The sequence below is a fragment of the Numida meleagris genome, chromosome Z (assembly GCF_002078875.1).
Source record: "Numida meleagris isolate 19003 breed g44 Domestic line chromosome Z, NumMel1.0, whole genome shotgun sequence".
Lineage (NCBI taxonomy): Eukaryota > Metazoa > Chordata > Aves > Galliformes > Numididae > Numida > Numida meleagris.
In genome coordinates this window covers 32,778,615-32,794,357 of record NC_034438.1, presented here as the reverse complement: position 1 = coordinate 32,794,357, position 15,743 = coordinate 32,778,615, and the positions used below count along the sequence as shown (strand labels likewise).

Below are 15,743 nucleotides of genomic sequence, written 5' to 3'. Positions count from 1 at the left end.
AACAACAACAACAACAACAACAAAAAAAAAAAAAAAAAAAAAAAAAAAAAAGGAATGCTCTCCACTTTTTTCTCTGCCCTTGCCCATACCTCTCAACTGTCTCACATTAGGAGAGAAATTCTCCATATAGACCTCCTGCACTGGAATAATTGTGTCCTGAACAGATATGATTGAACTAAACTGCAGTTCAACATCAGTTTTATGTCAGAGACAGTTACCTGCACTTGCAGGTGAGTGGGATGGATCACTTCTATTGTTGTTATCTTTATTTATTACGATAAATTATGATCAACAGATAGATGAATCACAAAATAAGAGACATAAAAATGTACTCTACATATATTTAATCTTCCTACATTTACATTTTCCTTGTTTGTCTGCATTGTATTGCTGTACCATGTTTGGGACTTCAGCTGGTTGAGAGGTATGTTTCCAAGGGTTTCTTAAAAAAAAAGCTTCTGATAAAGAAATATTGCCAATAGCTATTGTTTCCCTTCTCCCTTTTTGTTACAGTAGGACCTAAATGTCTGTAAAATATTTAATCATTGTTATGTTTTCCAGTGCCAATTTTATGCCTAGTGCTTTCTTGCAAATTAAAGTATTCTTGTGTTAAAACTCTCTCTTTCTCTCTCTCTCTCTCTCTTCCCCACCCCCATCCCCTCTTTCCTTTCCTTCCTACATTTGGGCTCTGATCTGCAATTTATAATGGGCAGACAGACTGGTGAGTCTGCATGTTGTAAATTGCGGGTTTGGGTCCTTAGCTTGCAAAGAATGTTACGCAGTAGAACTTCGCTAATTCTTTTGTTACTGACTCAAAAATCCAGTCACCCTCCAAAGAAGCTAAATAAATATTTGTCATTTACTCAGAAATGGTGCACATTCTGAATACTGAGCCATAAAATTTTCTAATATTGAAAACTTTGTACTGATTTCTCATCATTAAGCACTTCAACAAAAAGAGCATGTTCTGTGGTCAGAGGTCTTTGATGGCTATGTTTGTTGGTTGCATTCTTAATCTAGAAAATGCAGTTTTTCAAAGAGGGTTTCCTGACACTACTGCAAATCAGTGAGGTTCTACTGCAATGGATAAATAAAGCCAATGTCAAAAGTGGAGAGTAGAATGCAGCATTTAAAATAATACGCTGTTTTACACAGTTACTAACCCAAAGGCTTATGTTTGTTTGCAAATGTGAAGCTTTACTTCTTGAGAACAAAGGCCCTGATCCTGTAAAACACTTGAGAATATTTTAACTTGCAGCTCTTGGGATCTGGTCCAAAGACCACTGACGTCAGTGACAGCTTTTCCAGTGTCTCTTGAGCACTCACAGTGACTTCAGCACATACCTAAGCCAAAGCCCATGGTTAAGTGTTTTGATTGATTTGGGGCAAAATTTTGATTGCCATCAGTTGTTTTTTTTTTTCTGGAAATTACATTGCTTGGGTCATTCAGCACTACATCAGGCACTGTACTGGGAAGAATACAGTAAGGACTGGCAGTGTCCTCCCAGAAGGATGGAACCAGTGACTTTGGCTAAGATTTTCAGTAACTTACATGTGGATTTCAGAGACTTGTTCTCCTAAACCCTTCAAGTCTTCTCCATCATAGTTTAGCCCGATTCTGAAACCCTTTATACCACAATTGAATTATCAGAATCAGGACCTCTGACTATGTATCATTCAGTTATCTTCATTTTTTTTCTCCTTTCACTTACACAGTTATGTGAATACATATGTATGTATATTATATATTTATATGTATATATGTATAAATATATAAAGATCAGGATATAGGTATGGATATAGGTATGGATATAGAGATACAGATACGAATGTACACAGATATTCCAGATATTAATAATATTTTCTCCAGAGAGAGATTTTTAGGAAGGTCAGCAGGGATTCAGGGACCAAGAACACCACTTTGCATTTTCTGTTAGTCTAATTTAGGAAATATCAGATATAAGGGCTGCAGCTGCTGCTGGGGACTAATGTTGAGGAGCAGTAGCTGAAAAGTGATATGGGGGTTTATTTTGCTTGACTTGTTTTATTCTATGGACTTGTTCAATTTTAACAAGACTGAATTTTCCAAGAAACACGAGTAGGGAATATTTGTATGTTATTGCTAAATCAGAATTTTGGTTTGGTGCTTGGCAACTGTACTTTTAATCAAAAATACTGTACATTTTTCCTTTCTTCCCTTCCCTCTTCCTTTCCCAGACACAGTGCTAATATAAACCTGCACCGTAAACTGTTGACCAAAGAACTGGATGACATGGGCCTGGACTCCTCACAGCCTTCTCTTAGTAAGGACCTTCGTGATGAATTTTTGGTGAAGATATATGGCACTCAGCATCAGATGGGGCTTGACATAAGGGAAGACACCTCCTCGCCTGCTGGTACTGAGGATTCCCATATGAATGGGTATGGCAGGGTCATGTCAGAAGACTATATGGTTCTAGACCTGAGCACCACCTCCAGCATCCAGTCCAGCAGCAGTATCCATTCCTCAAGAGAATCTGATGCAGGAAGTGATGAGGGCATTCTCCTTGATGACGTCGATGGGGCAAGTGACAGCGGGGAATCTGCCCACAAAGCAGATGCCCCTGCCTTAGCTGTAGGTATGGGCACCGATGTCCCAGGATCCCTCATGTTCAACAGTGTTTCGGTGAGCAACGGTGGGATAATGTGTAACATTTGCCACAAAATGTACAGCAACAAGGGAACTCTCAGAGTGCACTATAAAACAGTGCACTTGCGAGAGATGCACAAATGCAAAGTCCCTGGGTGCAACATGATGTTCTCCTCTGTCCGTAGCCGAAACCGGCACAGTCAGAATCCCAACCTGCATAAAAACATTCCCTTCACTTCAGTAGATTAGTTCAAGGATGGACATGGCATAATGCCAGCTCTCAGAGAGGGCCCACCACATTTGAACTGCCATATACAGCCTCCCTTGATATACATATATATAAATATACATATATATATAATCTTTTTCTTTTCTTTTTTAACAAAAGAAAGAAATACCAGGTGCTTTTTTTCCCTTCATTGGTTGTTGGGTTTTTTTTTTCTTTTTTTGGGGGGATAGAAACAAAAAAGGTGGGATCTTTAATCTGGGGTGAAATACCCTTCTAGAGAAAAAGCAAACAAAAACAAAAAACAAAACCACAGAAAACTTGCAGTTGTCCCTAGTTGTGTTAGAATGTTCTTGGTCATCTCCAAAGAGACAATTTGTTCTACCCATGACTTTCACCTGAAAAAAAAAAAAAAAATTGCAAAGAAAAAAAAAAGAAAAAAAATCTACTTAGTTGTCTTTGTGTCTTCTAAGCATTGGGGATAACGTTCTACTAAGCATGGCTGTTACACTTGTATATATATATTGAGCCTTGACAGGCCTATGATGTAAAACAATTGTATTGATGGTGGTTTAACTCTTTTTTTTTTTTGCTTAATTTTTACAGTTACATTCAGCTGTTAGATAAGCAGGAAAAATAGTTTGCTGGCTAGTTCTACTCATTTATGTTAGCTTTAATGCACATTTTTAAAAGAACCACGGTCTTGTTTTAACTACCTGCTAGATATAAGTAATACAGAGGTGCTGGCATGCTTTACAGTACCTGATCTGATACCGTTTTTTTGTCTTGTACTATTACATAAATCCAGTCATGCACTTTTTCGTACACTACGAGGGGATGTGTAATAATATCCATGCTTTTTTTTTTCTTAAACTATTGCCATACTTTCAGTAAGTGTCTTTAAGAAAATACACTTAGATAAAAGCGGTCTGGTCAGTATGAGGGCATGAATGCCAAACAAAGAGTATTAGTGTTTAGTGTTAATACAAAAGTGCCAACTTTGCACACATTTTGAAAAAAGAAAATGTAGTTACTTATTCACCACAACCACAGTTGTAGTTTTTGGACTACGGTAAAATACTGGGGAGGGAAACGGGGTAAAGCAAAATACAGAATTCTTGGTGCTTTTTTCAAGTGCCAACTATTACTAGAAACAATAGAGCATCCTCATTCCGTATATAACGCATTACATGAAAGAAAAAACAGAATTGTGTCACGTGAATTGGTGTAAACTTTTTTTTTGTTGAACATGCATAATATTTGGGGATATAAATGCTGATACTACTTGTCACGGAACAAAGATGAATATAATTTTGTGTGCTTCTTACTATGGCCTGGATTTTTTGTGGTGTTTTTAAAAAAAAGGAACAGGGAAATAATGTTAACTATGTTAACTATGTTGTTCTGTAAAGTTGTCTTTTTTTGCAGTGGAAAGTTCTGTAGTATGATTAAGGCATGTTTTATAGAAGCAATCAAAAGATGTTAAAGGCAGAAGCACTTAGAAGCTCTGAGAACACATGCTGGAATTTTTATTGGGTAACTTTCCCTTCGGATAAATTGCAGATCAGAAAAAGGATCTCTAGTTGTGTTAATGTTTTGTGTTTCACCCACATGGTTTGTCAGAAAAGAACCGAAGTCCGAGAAATAGAGCGAGCAAGAGACAGAGCATGGGCAGGAGAGGGAGAAGGAGCTAGCCATTGAGAAAAACAGAGAGAATGAGAAGCTGTCCTCTGAATCTTTTTTGTTTCTGGTGTTTACACATGTTGCTTGAGCTGGTAAACCACACTGGCAGGCTGAGTTACCACAACACACTGACTGAGTGATGGTATTTACTTATGTTCAGCCTACAGCCAAAACCATTAGAGTGCGTGTTGTAGACTCTTTTCTACAGAAACAACAGCAAAAACAAAGGCAAAGCAAAACAAAAACTCACAAAATAAGGGATATTTCAGCATCCAATAAAATATTTGTTCATTGAGAATGTGTTCCTTTTCTGTACTTACTGACCCAGAATATTAGCCCAGAGTCAGAAATGCTCCTTTTGCTTCAGCTTGTGGCTGTTTTGATTTGTTGCGCATTTTGATCATTCTTATCTTTATGTGCACATCAGTACTTACTCCTGTTACATTTTTCTAGAGGAACCTCTTAATATAGATTTCCTCTTTTATAGTACTCTTTATGCATTGCAGTACTCTTGTTTCCAAAAGTAGTAATCAATAGCTAATAAATCAGTATTTTCAGCTGTAGAAAAGAAGAGAAAAATCTTTCTACGTGAATTCTCACTGTGCTTCTATGGGTTACAAGCCTCTGATCATTTTTTGATTCTGTGCACTGGTGAAGCCCTGAAAACTTCTGTGGATCCCACAGAAACTATAATGAAAGTTTGCCTTCTGGTTTAACAAAAAGAAAGTTTATAGCAAAAGCAAAGCAGTTTCACTAACTGTTTTTCTTTCATCTTTTTTTATTTTTCCTTGAAGTCTCTACTATTTTCCCTTGTTAAATTGAGTATAGAGATCTGCTTTGCTTTGTTTTATGTTGTGCAAGCTCAGTGTGTTAGTGACAGAGGAAAATTAGAACAGTAAAGATGCATTCCTCTAAAACACATGGACTTTTGTAGGGTTACCTGCACTGCACTCCTGCCCCTCCTCCCAGGCTACTAGGAACCAAGCAAGACAGAAAGTCTAAAAACCAATACAACAAAAAATTGAATAATTTCTACAGGGAAAACAAAACAAAAGAAAACAAAAACACTGTTTTGAATGATGTATGTTATAAATAAATATTGTTTTCAATGAAAAACATTTGAGGTATATAAATAATTCCTCACTGAATGGTTCTGCATTCTTATTTCATTCTCTTTCTGTTAGAGGTCAAATGGTTTTGGAAAAACTGTTTGGAAAAGTAAACATCATCAGTAGATAAATTCAGCAGATTAATTACATAGGAAAAATTTGTTTATTACACAAAATGAAACAGGATTTTTAAAAAGGTAAAACTGCAGGGATAAACTTTCAAAAACTGCTACAAGCCCCACAGTCCTACTTTTATGGCATCCTAAACTTCATTCAGATTTTGCTTAAGCCCTGTAGGAAATACCATCTCCATGCAAGTAGGAATTTTATTATGGACAGAATATTTCCGCCTGTTATTTCTAGGTGACTCAAGTGCTTTTTCAGTGCTAGTGATACTGATGTCAGAACAGTCTTGGTTTTAGGAGGGCACGCAAGCTACTATTAAACTGAGTGGTATTTCACTCCTTCCTATTTACCAAGCGTCTTTATGAAAATCTGTATTTATCAGAATTGTTCCTGTGTTAGAATTTCTATTCCTTGAAATTGTCTGAACAATGGTGAAAAAAAGGCTGGACGGTAGAAGTTTGGTTTTACTGACAAAATTAACAAAACAGCTAGCATTTCTAGGTGACCTTAGCAAAGACCCACACTGCAACAGGCACAAAGACTAAACTTCTCATTCGTCCAGCACAAGGCATGAACTGTAATGGTGTGATGCTGACAAGTGTTGGACAGTTGCTTATGCCATCATAATCCTGTGGCTAGTCCTTCAGTTTGCAAAATTGCCAGTCCACATTTTTTTTACAAGAGTTAGACTGAATTTGAGGAATTTCAGTCGTATAGAGATTCTTCATTTTACATGGAATAGGACCTTTGTTGTTAGGATCCTATAATTATTGCTGGCATGCTTTTCACATTGTTTTACTGTTTTGTTCATTCAAAATAGTCATATTTTTCTGTAAATATCAAACAGGCTTTGTCTTCTTCAAGAAAATAACTCTGCACACTGAATCTCTTCTGGAATCAAAATTATTTTCTTTTTAAGCATTTTTCTTTCTTTTGGAGAGTGTTTTTTTTTTCTTTTTTTTTTTCTTTTTTTCAGGAAAGCATGTGATGCCAGTTAATCACCAAGTAATTTTTGAAAAACTGTATCAAATACTTTGGAAGGAAAATAGCAGAGTATAAGCACAAGAACAGGAACCAGGACTTGAACATCCATAACTCTGGTGGCCCTTCTCACTGCTTAGTTTTCGACAGATCACATCACTCAAATGTTTGTGTTTCTCTCTGTTAAAATATGGCTATTACTGATATGACCTTAGTCCAAAACCTTATTATTAAAGAACTAATTTACATCAATTTAAATATTTTTGCGCACCTCACAGTATTTAGTCAGTTTTCCTGAAATACGTAGGTTGCTCCAAAAATAATGCCTCCTATTTATTTCCCTGGAAACTAGAACAAATCCAAAGAGCACAATAGAATTATTTGATGATAGAGCAAATTCTTAGCCACAGAACAGTTTTTCAACATTGCCACCACCATTAGGTATGCATTTTTGCCAGTCTCATACAAATCTGCACCAGCAGAGGTGACCTGCTGTTGCTGCCACCACTGCTGAAACGCACCACCCACCATCTCACTGTGCTCACATACACTGTTTGGTCTCCATAAACATTCGACAAGCATCAATAAATGTCAGTAGGTGCAAGTTTTTTTGCATGGAGGAACTCAATTCCACCCCTTTACTTCATATGCACTTCCATGTCAGATGGCATTCTGTCAAGAGCGCCCCTCTGCTGCCATCTGTCACACAGCAACAACATGTGATGGAATATTGGTGGAAAGGTTCAGCCTCTTCTGCCATACCACCAGCATCCATCTCTGACATTGTGGGACAACAATGAAATAGGAGGCATTACTTTCAGAGCTGCCCTTGTATATCTCAACCAGATACATTTTGTTATGGCTGAGATTTTAACTTTGTGTCTTAAACTGCACCTGGCTCCATGCTGACACTGCAGTAATGCACACAAACTATAGGCACTCTGCCACTGAGGCACAATTGAACTTAATACAATTTGGAAAGTATAGATTAGAAAGGCTGTTAGCACATACACATACTATGAAAGATCTCTTACAGGCTTTTCCTGTCTAAGCTCATAAAATTCGTGCTTCCCAGGTACTTTACACAGCAGAAATTGTTCACCATATTTGCTGTGAGTAAACTACAGTGTATTTCCTTCCTTCCCTCCTTCCCTCCTTCCTTCCCTCCTCCCTTCCTTCCTCCCTTCCTCCCTTCCTCCCCTTTTTCCTTCCTTCCTCCCTCCTTTCTTCCTTCTTTCTTTCCCTTCATTCCCTCTCCCTCCCTTTCTTCCTTCCTTTGTGAAAATGAAAGTGTAATTTCTCTGCTTATTCTAGAAGTTTATGTTTTCCATCACCTTTGCATTTCCCATTTCATCCCCCAAAATGGAACTGTTTAGGAAAAATAATCAAGTCAGGTACTGAACAGGAGAGCAGCTGCCAGCGGAGGCCAGCACCTCTGTTGGTACAGTCCAGTCCAGCTCATAGAAAATGAGGCTGCAGGCATCCACTTCAGTTTTCTCTGAGTTTTAGTCTTCTCAATTAAACCAGTTAAGGATCTAGCATAGCTAATTATGTGAGGTAGGAATGTGCTTCAACAGCAAGACAAAGAGCTGTGTGATTATCTGGAAAGATCAGGAACATAATGATACATGGTTCAATCTGTTCTGAAGACAGGAACCACTTAGAAGACTGAGATTTAGTTCCAAAATTTTCTCTTTCCATGCACTTGGTAATTTAAAATGAAAGTATGTGGTTAGGCCTGTTTTTCACAGGATTGTTAGGAATCTCAGCCACCATCAGAAAACATGGCATCTTTTAAGAATACATTTTTACTCAGATTCTGCAGAACATTTTCACATCTTTGGTGGCCAGAGAAGGAATAAGGGAGGGAAAGTATTTGATCCAGAAATACACACATGCTCCTTGAAATGTTAGATGCAAGTTATGTGAAGAGAATTATTAGTCCTTCTTCATCCCAAGAATGTTTATGTCACTCCCTCTTTGGGTTGTATTAACAGAAGTATTCATTTTTATTTCAAAAAAGCAGCAAAAGCATCTGTAGTAAGAGCAAGGAGGCAGCAGGAGTTCTCTGTGTTGAGAAGGTGAGTGGCAGACACAAGATGGCAGGTGGTATATGTCCAGTCCCTTCTTAAATTTTTTTTCTTTTGTCACTACTTTGCTACTATAGTAACTCAACAAAACAGTGACTCTGGTGCTACTCTGCAAGATAAGTATCAGCGTATCCTGCTGTCGCCACATGATGAGTTGGTTTTTTTTCCCCCTCCTGTAGAGACATAAAAGGAACTCTTTTCCATACCCATTTTTTTCTTTAGAGCAACATCATATGATGGACCGAACCTTTCACCCACATGTTTGCCCAAGTACATGTCTGTTCCAGTCCCATGGTTTCTGTCTCTTCTTGCCAAGCAGCATTATCACTGCCTTTGAAATGGCCTGCAACAGACTGAAGCAGCAACTTTTTTTACATGAGTAATATTATCTTGAATCAGTAGTTAACTAGTCTTCATGTGGCTTGTATTCTCCAGTCAAGCCATGATCTTGAATGACAGTTTGAGTGACAGCTTTGATTTTTATATTGAACTTGTATATCTCAATACTGTTGCTGTTATGTTCGGTATTGGCACTGAAAAGAAAGCATTTCTTGGCCATGGAAGGGTTAAAAAATGGACATGTTTTTGACAAGTCCTCTGACTTTTGCCAGTATTATTGTTCATTATGATGACACTGTATTTTTTTTTAATAGCAGCTGTAGTTGTCATAAGACTATTTTCCCATTCCTCTCCTTTAAAGTGTGGTGTTGTAAATTCATGTGACCTTTCCTGCAAAGAATAAATATTTCTTTTTTTATATAAGATCTCAAGACAAGGCTTGGTTTGTAACAAATAGTGGCCCATTACAAAGAGGAGGAAAAAAAAATACTAGCTGAGCAGCAAGATGCTTCAGTTCAATTTCACCTCATATCTTTCTAATAACTTACTTGTCACTTTATTACCTTCCAGTAATGTGAATGCTGCTGACAAGACTGTCACACTAACAGCAGACAACACCCTCTCTTGCTTAGCCCCAGCTCTCCTGGCTACTTATTGCACTGGCCCTGAAGGGACACAAACTAATAGTGTGCTTTCAAGTTCAGCACTTGGCCATCAAATATAAAAGGATGCGTAATTGCCTGTTTATCCCCTGTGAAGGGGAAATTGAGTATAAGAACCAGGCTTTCCGTCCCTGTTCCTTGACACACACACACACACGTACACACACACATCTTCAGTGAGTGAAAGGAAGTCCCATCTGGAGCGCTTCGATTTGTCTTTGGGAAGCCCAAGGCTGCCACTGGCTGCTCTATCGAGCTATCAAGCAGACAGTAACAAGATGGCTTCTTAACAAAAGGTCAGCTGAGAAATGCTGTCTCTGGCGGCACTTTTGTCTGCTTATGTAGCAACTAATTGCTTTGTATTGGCATAAGCCGTACTGAACCTGCTAGAAATAGACGTGCAGACTCGCTGCAGGTCTGACTATGCGGGTTCGGCAGCAAACAGGATGTGTAATCTTATCTTTTTCTGGTTTAGCCCATCCCATGGCAAATTTCAGGGCAAAGCCATTCCCTCAAATTCCAATGGTGAATGCCAGTTCCAGATATTCTTTCTCCTGTGACAGGAACATCTCCTGCTGAGGTCAGTGTGAACCTCTGTGAAGTGTTAGGGAGATGTATCTGCGACACAATCTGCTGCCCTCATATGAGGAGGAATTCGCTCCGCTCTGATTTATCTCTTCATTAACAAGAACACTGCCAAAAGCACAGACTCCAGCGCTGCCTTTCAGATGAAGCACTCAGGAGAGGAAGAGTTTGAAAGGGGAGGCGGCTTGGGCGCATGCACCCTGCTGAAGAAGTCCTGCATGCACGAAAGGTCCATGTGCCGACCCCACCACTCCCCTTCCTCCACATGGTACATGAGGCAGTCAGAGCTGCTCGCTGGCTGTCCAGCAGTCACTGGAAGATCACGTAACCTGAGGAGTCGGTGAGACCTGCTTTCCTCACCCCGTCAGCAGGATTTCTGTGCTGGGATCGTAGTACCAGGTCCTATTTGTGCCTTGAGTGCTGCCCACTGTGGGCTGAACTGGTATTGCCCACGCAATACAGAAAGGCAGCTTACAGAAGAATCCCAGGCCTGGAAACACAGCTTTTTGGGGTTTGTTATTTCCATACCTTTAGGTGATTCATTACGTTAGTGGACAGCATTTCCTATTTCCCACTTCTGGATGCTAAATCTGTTTCCAGGGCTGCGTGGTAATTACTACATCAAAGGTGATAGTACCCACTACAGTATGCCCAGGTCTTCTACCAGTCAGACCATGGCCAGTGAACTTTTCCCTCCTTTCCCCTCTGCGTGCATCAGAAGCTATAAGGGCTGAAGCCAGCAGGCAACTTCTCGAGGCCTGGTACAGGAGGGAATGGTGTCTGTGTGGGAGGTGTAAAGGCTGAGCCCCAGCTCTGCTCTCCCACAAGATCCACACACATGCGGTGCACACCAAGGCCAGAGCTGTCAGCTCCACTGCCCTGTCCCTCCCTATTTCTGAGGTTGGCTGTGGAAACCTGGCCTCTTCCAGTCAAACCAACCATTTGTGTCCCTTCCCTGTGTGTGTGCTTGTGAGAGACGGACGTACAGACAGAAAGAGGGAAGAGGACATAATGACAGTAAAATGAGAGCTATAAAGTGGCAAAATTATGTCATTTTTATACATCTATTCATATGTATGTTTCTTCTAAAACACCTAATAATACAAGAAGCTTGACTAAGCAAATTTCTAATGTGTAGAGAGGTTTGCTCAGATGTTCTGCAGACTTCACATGCTGCTCTGTTCAAACCTATGGAGAAAAATGCTTTAGGAAAATGGAGGAAAGCATCCAGGGCAATTATATTTCTAGAGAAGAAAGAGAGAGCGAGACTAGCTAAGTGATGCATAAAGATTTTATAAGGCATCCGTTGTCAAACAAAGGGTTGGGTATGATCAGAGGATAATGTGCAGTTAGGATGGCAAACTCATCAATAGTTAAGCACAACCTGTCCACTCCTGTTATGGAACGCACAAGACTGTGAACTGTGGTTCTGGGGGAGCTGTGGCACAGCCGTGTGTCTGCGTCCCAGCTGGGGAGTGGTGCACAGTCCTGCCAGCAGCCAGCAGTTATGGGCATGCTGTGTCCTTGTGCCCCCATGTCCTCATGTCCCTGTGTGCCTGCATCCCCATGTCCCCATGTCATCACACTCCACATCCCCACAGCCCTGCACCGGACCATGTCCTGTCACCTGGTGGTGGAACGGTTCTGCAGCCTCAGGCACTGGGATCCTGGCCCTGCTCTTCTTGGTCTGTCCGATGAGCTGTGAAATTAATAGGGCCACTTAAGTTGTACAGACTAAGTCTGAGTTGCTTGTTATTTTTTTTCAGATCATATTTTTACCTTTTGATTTCTTTTATTGTCTTCATTTTTTATGACCTCTTGTATAATCTTCAGTCATTGTCTTAGTTTTCTCATTTCTGTCACCTGTCCCCATCTCTTCTCCTCTCATTCCAAGAGAATCTCTTATAAAACTGCTCTCAGAAAAGCAACACATCCTCCTGATATTCTCAATTTTGGAAAGTCTTATGCATTCCATCTGTGAAAATGGTCACCGTTTGTAAAGTGACAAGATGAATAAAGTGGCCACTGATGTGTGTGTGTGTGTGTCTCATTTAGCTATTTATAAATATGAAATTCAGCATGCTGCTTTTTCTTGTGCAAAGTTAGGTTCCTATGTCGTATGGGGCTACTTTCCATAATGCAGCAGTTTCTCAATGGGCAGCATCTGTGTTCTCATCCGTGCCTCCTGCCTCTCTTCCTGTCTGTAAGAAGGGCTCTGTGTCCCAGTTCAGTGCATGTGAAACAGGTGTGCAAGCAGGCCAACCTGACCCCTAAGCACAGTCAAAATTTACCCTGGCCAAATCTCCACATGTTTTTATTCACCTGCGAGCAGGTCGCTATAACCTGTTTGCACCTCCGATTATCTCGTCATAGTGGGCTCATCCCCATGACCAAATGGGCTTGGAGCTTCCTTGTTTTGCTGAGGGCACTTGCTCACCAACACAGCTGTGGTTTTAACAGCTTTGGATGAGAAGGTCACATGGGCTGAGAAACATAGCAATTTCCCATGCAGCCATCTGCTGTGGACCTGGAGAGATCAGAACCTGGCTGGGGGTCTGCATGGAGATGTAAGCTGTAAACTGGATTTGAACGTTCATGTATTTGGGCACCCACAGCGGGCTGGTGGTGGGTTTGGTTGCAGAGACAGAACGCCTAGAAACCCCTCTCTCTGTGGGAGGGTCCCCTCAGCGCAGCAGTGCAGCTAGCTCAGTGCCACGCAGTGCTGTGCCACTTGAGCAGAGCCAGTGGCAGGGGGGCTGCAGCGGGAGGACGGCAAGCTCACTGCTGCCCTGCAGAGCTACTCATGTCAGCGGGCTGTGTCACAGTGTGTCGCTGGAGCACCCCATGGGCACAGGGCAGTGGGAAGCCAGGGCCTGGTGGACGTTTTTGCAAGGGCCTTTCTCCATTTGGAATGGATGAGGCGTTCAGTTTTCACTGTTTGTTCTCCATGTGAGCAAAACGTGAATGCTCTGCTGTCCCACCTGCAGAACCAAAGCATGCACTGTGGAACACTGCTGTACAAGGGGATATGAAAAACGGCATCATGTTGATCTAATAATTGTGACATTGGTAGCTTCATAAATACTGTATGTACTCTAAACAAGTTTTTTCCATTAGTAGTCTGAGGGAATTAAAACTCCTGTTTTTAATTTGACATTTCTTTTCTTGTATTTTCTGTACTGTAACTGTCCTACAGTATGTCTTTTGCATAAAATGCATAAGGTTTTGGGGATATAAATGGAGTTTTACTCATACTTTGTCCAAATACCTCTTGTAATTTGTATCAAAATTCTTGTACAATTTTTATATTAAAGATTTATCAGTCACTGACTTTTCTTCCTCTGTCTTTTTCTTTCCCCTCTTTTCCTTCTATTTTGAGAGCCACATACTTCTTTTAAAAGATTTTCTTCTTTTTTTTTTTTTTTTTTTTTTTGCCAGAAATCAAATATATAAAAATTTTGAGGGGATGTCTAACAATGTTTTTTTCTCTGGCTTGTGCACATTTGCCCTGAAATGTCTGGCATCCAGAGTCAGTCTGTGAAAGCCTCCTAAGTCTGGCATTGCTCACACGTGGTATATCTGATAGATGGAGAAACTGAAGTAAAAGGTCTTGCAAAATGAACTTAGCATCCTAGCACAGGTCAGCCTCCCTTTTGCTTTTCAAAGCAGTCACACAGCTCATTAATCTCTGTTTGAGTTGGAGTTTTCTCATGCTTTGTGAAGGTGAAGATGCTGGCCAAATGTGTCTCCCCACTGACCTCTGCCTACTGATCTAGGACTGGGCTGTAAGCACATACCACTAGAGGATTCACCTTCCAATTCTTGTCATTGTCCTCTTGCTCCTCTTTGCCATAGGTGTGTAATGGGGAGATCCCATTTCTAAGTCCCATTTCTAAGAATACTGTCTTTTAATTTATCTTCTCTCTTTTTCTTGTAAGGGGTGGCTGTCACAGCTGGCAGGTTGTGAGCTAGATTCTTCTGGGTAAATAGTTTTTCTTCAGTCTGAGCTACTATGGTGCTTTTGATTTTCTCCATATTGCACTTCTTACCAATACAGAAACAAGCAGTTGAAGGGATGTCTCTCAGCAGGATACTCCTGTGAATACTGTGCTCAGAGGGACAAAGAGGCCACATTACAAACGTAAGTGAGTCAGTGTGGTAGAATATGATTCATTCTAAAAAGAATAGTCAAAGGCATCTTGTCCTGTTATGGGTTCTGTGTTGGCAAGGTGCTGAGCACTCTGTGCTGAACTTTAAGTGCGTGTACGGTCCTGTTTAGCTCAAAGAGAATGGATATCTGCTTGCAAATGAGCCCTTCTCTAACAGGTTGGCTGGGGTGGAAACAGCCTGCTCAGTATTTGGAAGAATTAAAAAGGACTGTTGCAGCTCATGTCCTTATCAGCAAAATGGAGGCAAGTGGATTCACCAGCTGAACGTGGATGTGGGGGTGGAGAAAGAAAGGAATGTGAAGGCCAGTTAACTAGAATATGTTAAGCATTGTGCGCTGGAAGTCTGAGGAAAGTGGTTGGTTGGTTGGCTGGTAATACATACTCTCTGATGGATTTGGTACTTTCCCAAAGCTATCTTTTTACAGCTCTCCCAGCATGAACAAATGACAATTTTTTGCAAACAGTTTAACTCTAGAAACAGGGCTTCACCTTCCACTCTAGATTTTCCCTAGCTTTAATTTAACCTGTGTGCTAAGAGGCACGGGCCATATAGATAAAAGTTGTCCTCCACAGGTCCACTGACTGTTTATTCAGTTTGAGTGATTTTCTAAAAAACCCAATAAGAAGCTGGATGCCTTTAATCTGTTAATGACTTGTAGTTGTTAGCTTTGTGTATTTAATTTACATGTCACCACTCTTCTTCCTTTCTCCTTCTACTCTCCCCATCCCTCTCTTCCTTCTGCTTCTTCTCACTGTCATGAATTCCCTCTCTCTCCTCTCTCTCCTCTCTCTCCTCTCTCTCCTCTCTCTCCTCTCTCTCCTCTCTCTCCTCTTCTCCCTTTTCCCTTTTTCCTTTTTCTTTTCCTTTCTTTTCTTTTTTCTTTTTTTTTCTTTTCCTTTCTTTTCTTTTTCTTTTCCTTTCTTTTTCCCCCTGAAATGCTTCAAGCAAATGCAGCTCTTCTTAATTTCAGTGGGTGGGAGAAAGACTGAGAAAGGAAAAATAGAGAAGTTAAGCAACTTTGTGGAAAGTCAACCTCTGTTGAGGCATGTGGTTATCCTCCCATGTTATTAAATGTCATAGATGTGTTAATGTAGTTCTGCATGGAAGCCAAGCATAATTATAATCATTTCATCTGTCATAACA

The 15,743-nt window shown here is 40.4% G+C and overlaps 1 protein-coding gene across 3 annotated transcripts in view; it reads left to right on the top strand.

The window, feature by feature from the left end:
• The window catches only part of BNC2 (basonuclin 2), a 358,913-nt gene that overhangs the window by 326,901 nt on the left and 16,269 nt on the right, over positions 1-15,743 (top strand). The window contains exon 6 of one of the 3 annotated variants that reach the window (XM_021380520.1): positions 2,218-13,760. The exons of 1 other annotated variant lie outside the window; for it this stretch is intronic. In XM_021380520.1, coding sequence (XP_021236195.1) covers positions 2,218-2,878 — 661 coding nt within the window. In that variant the 3' untranslated portion in view covers positions 2,879-13,760. Of the gene's footprint in view, positions 1-2,217; positions 13,761-15,743 lie in introns of those variants that run through there. One more of the 3 variants, XM_021380522.1, reaches the window with a different exon arrangement.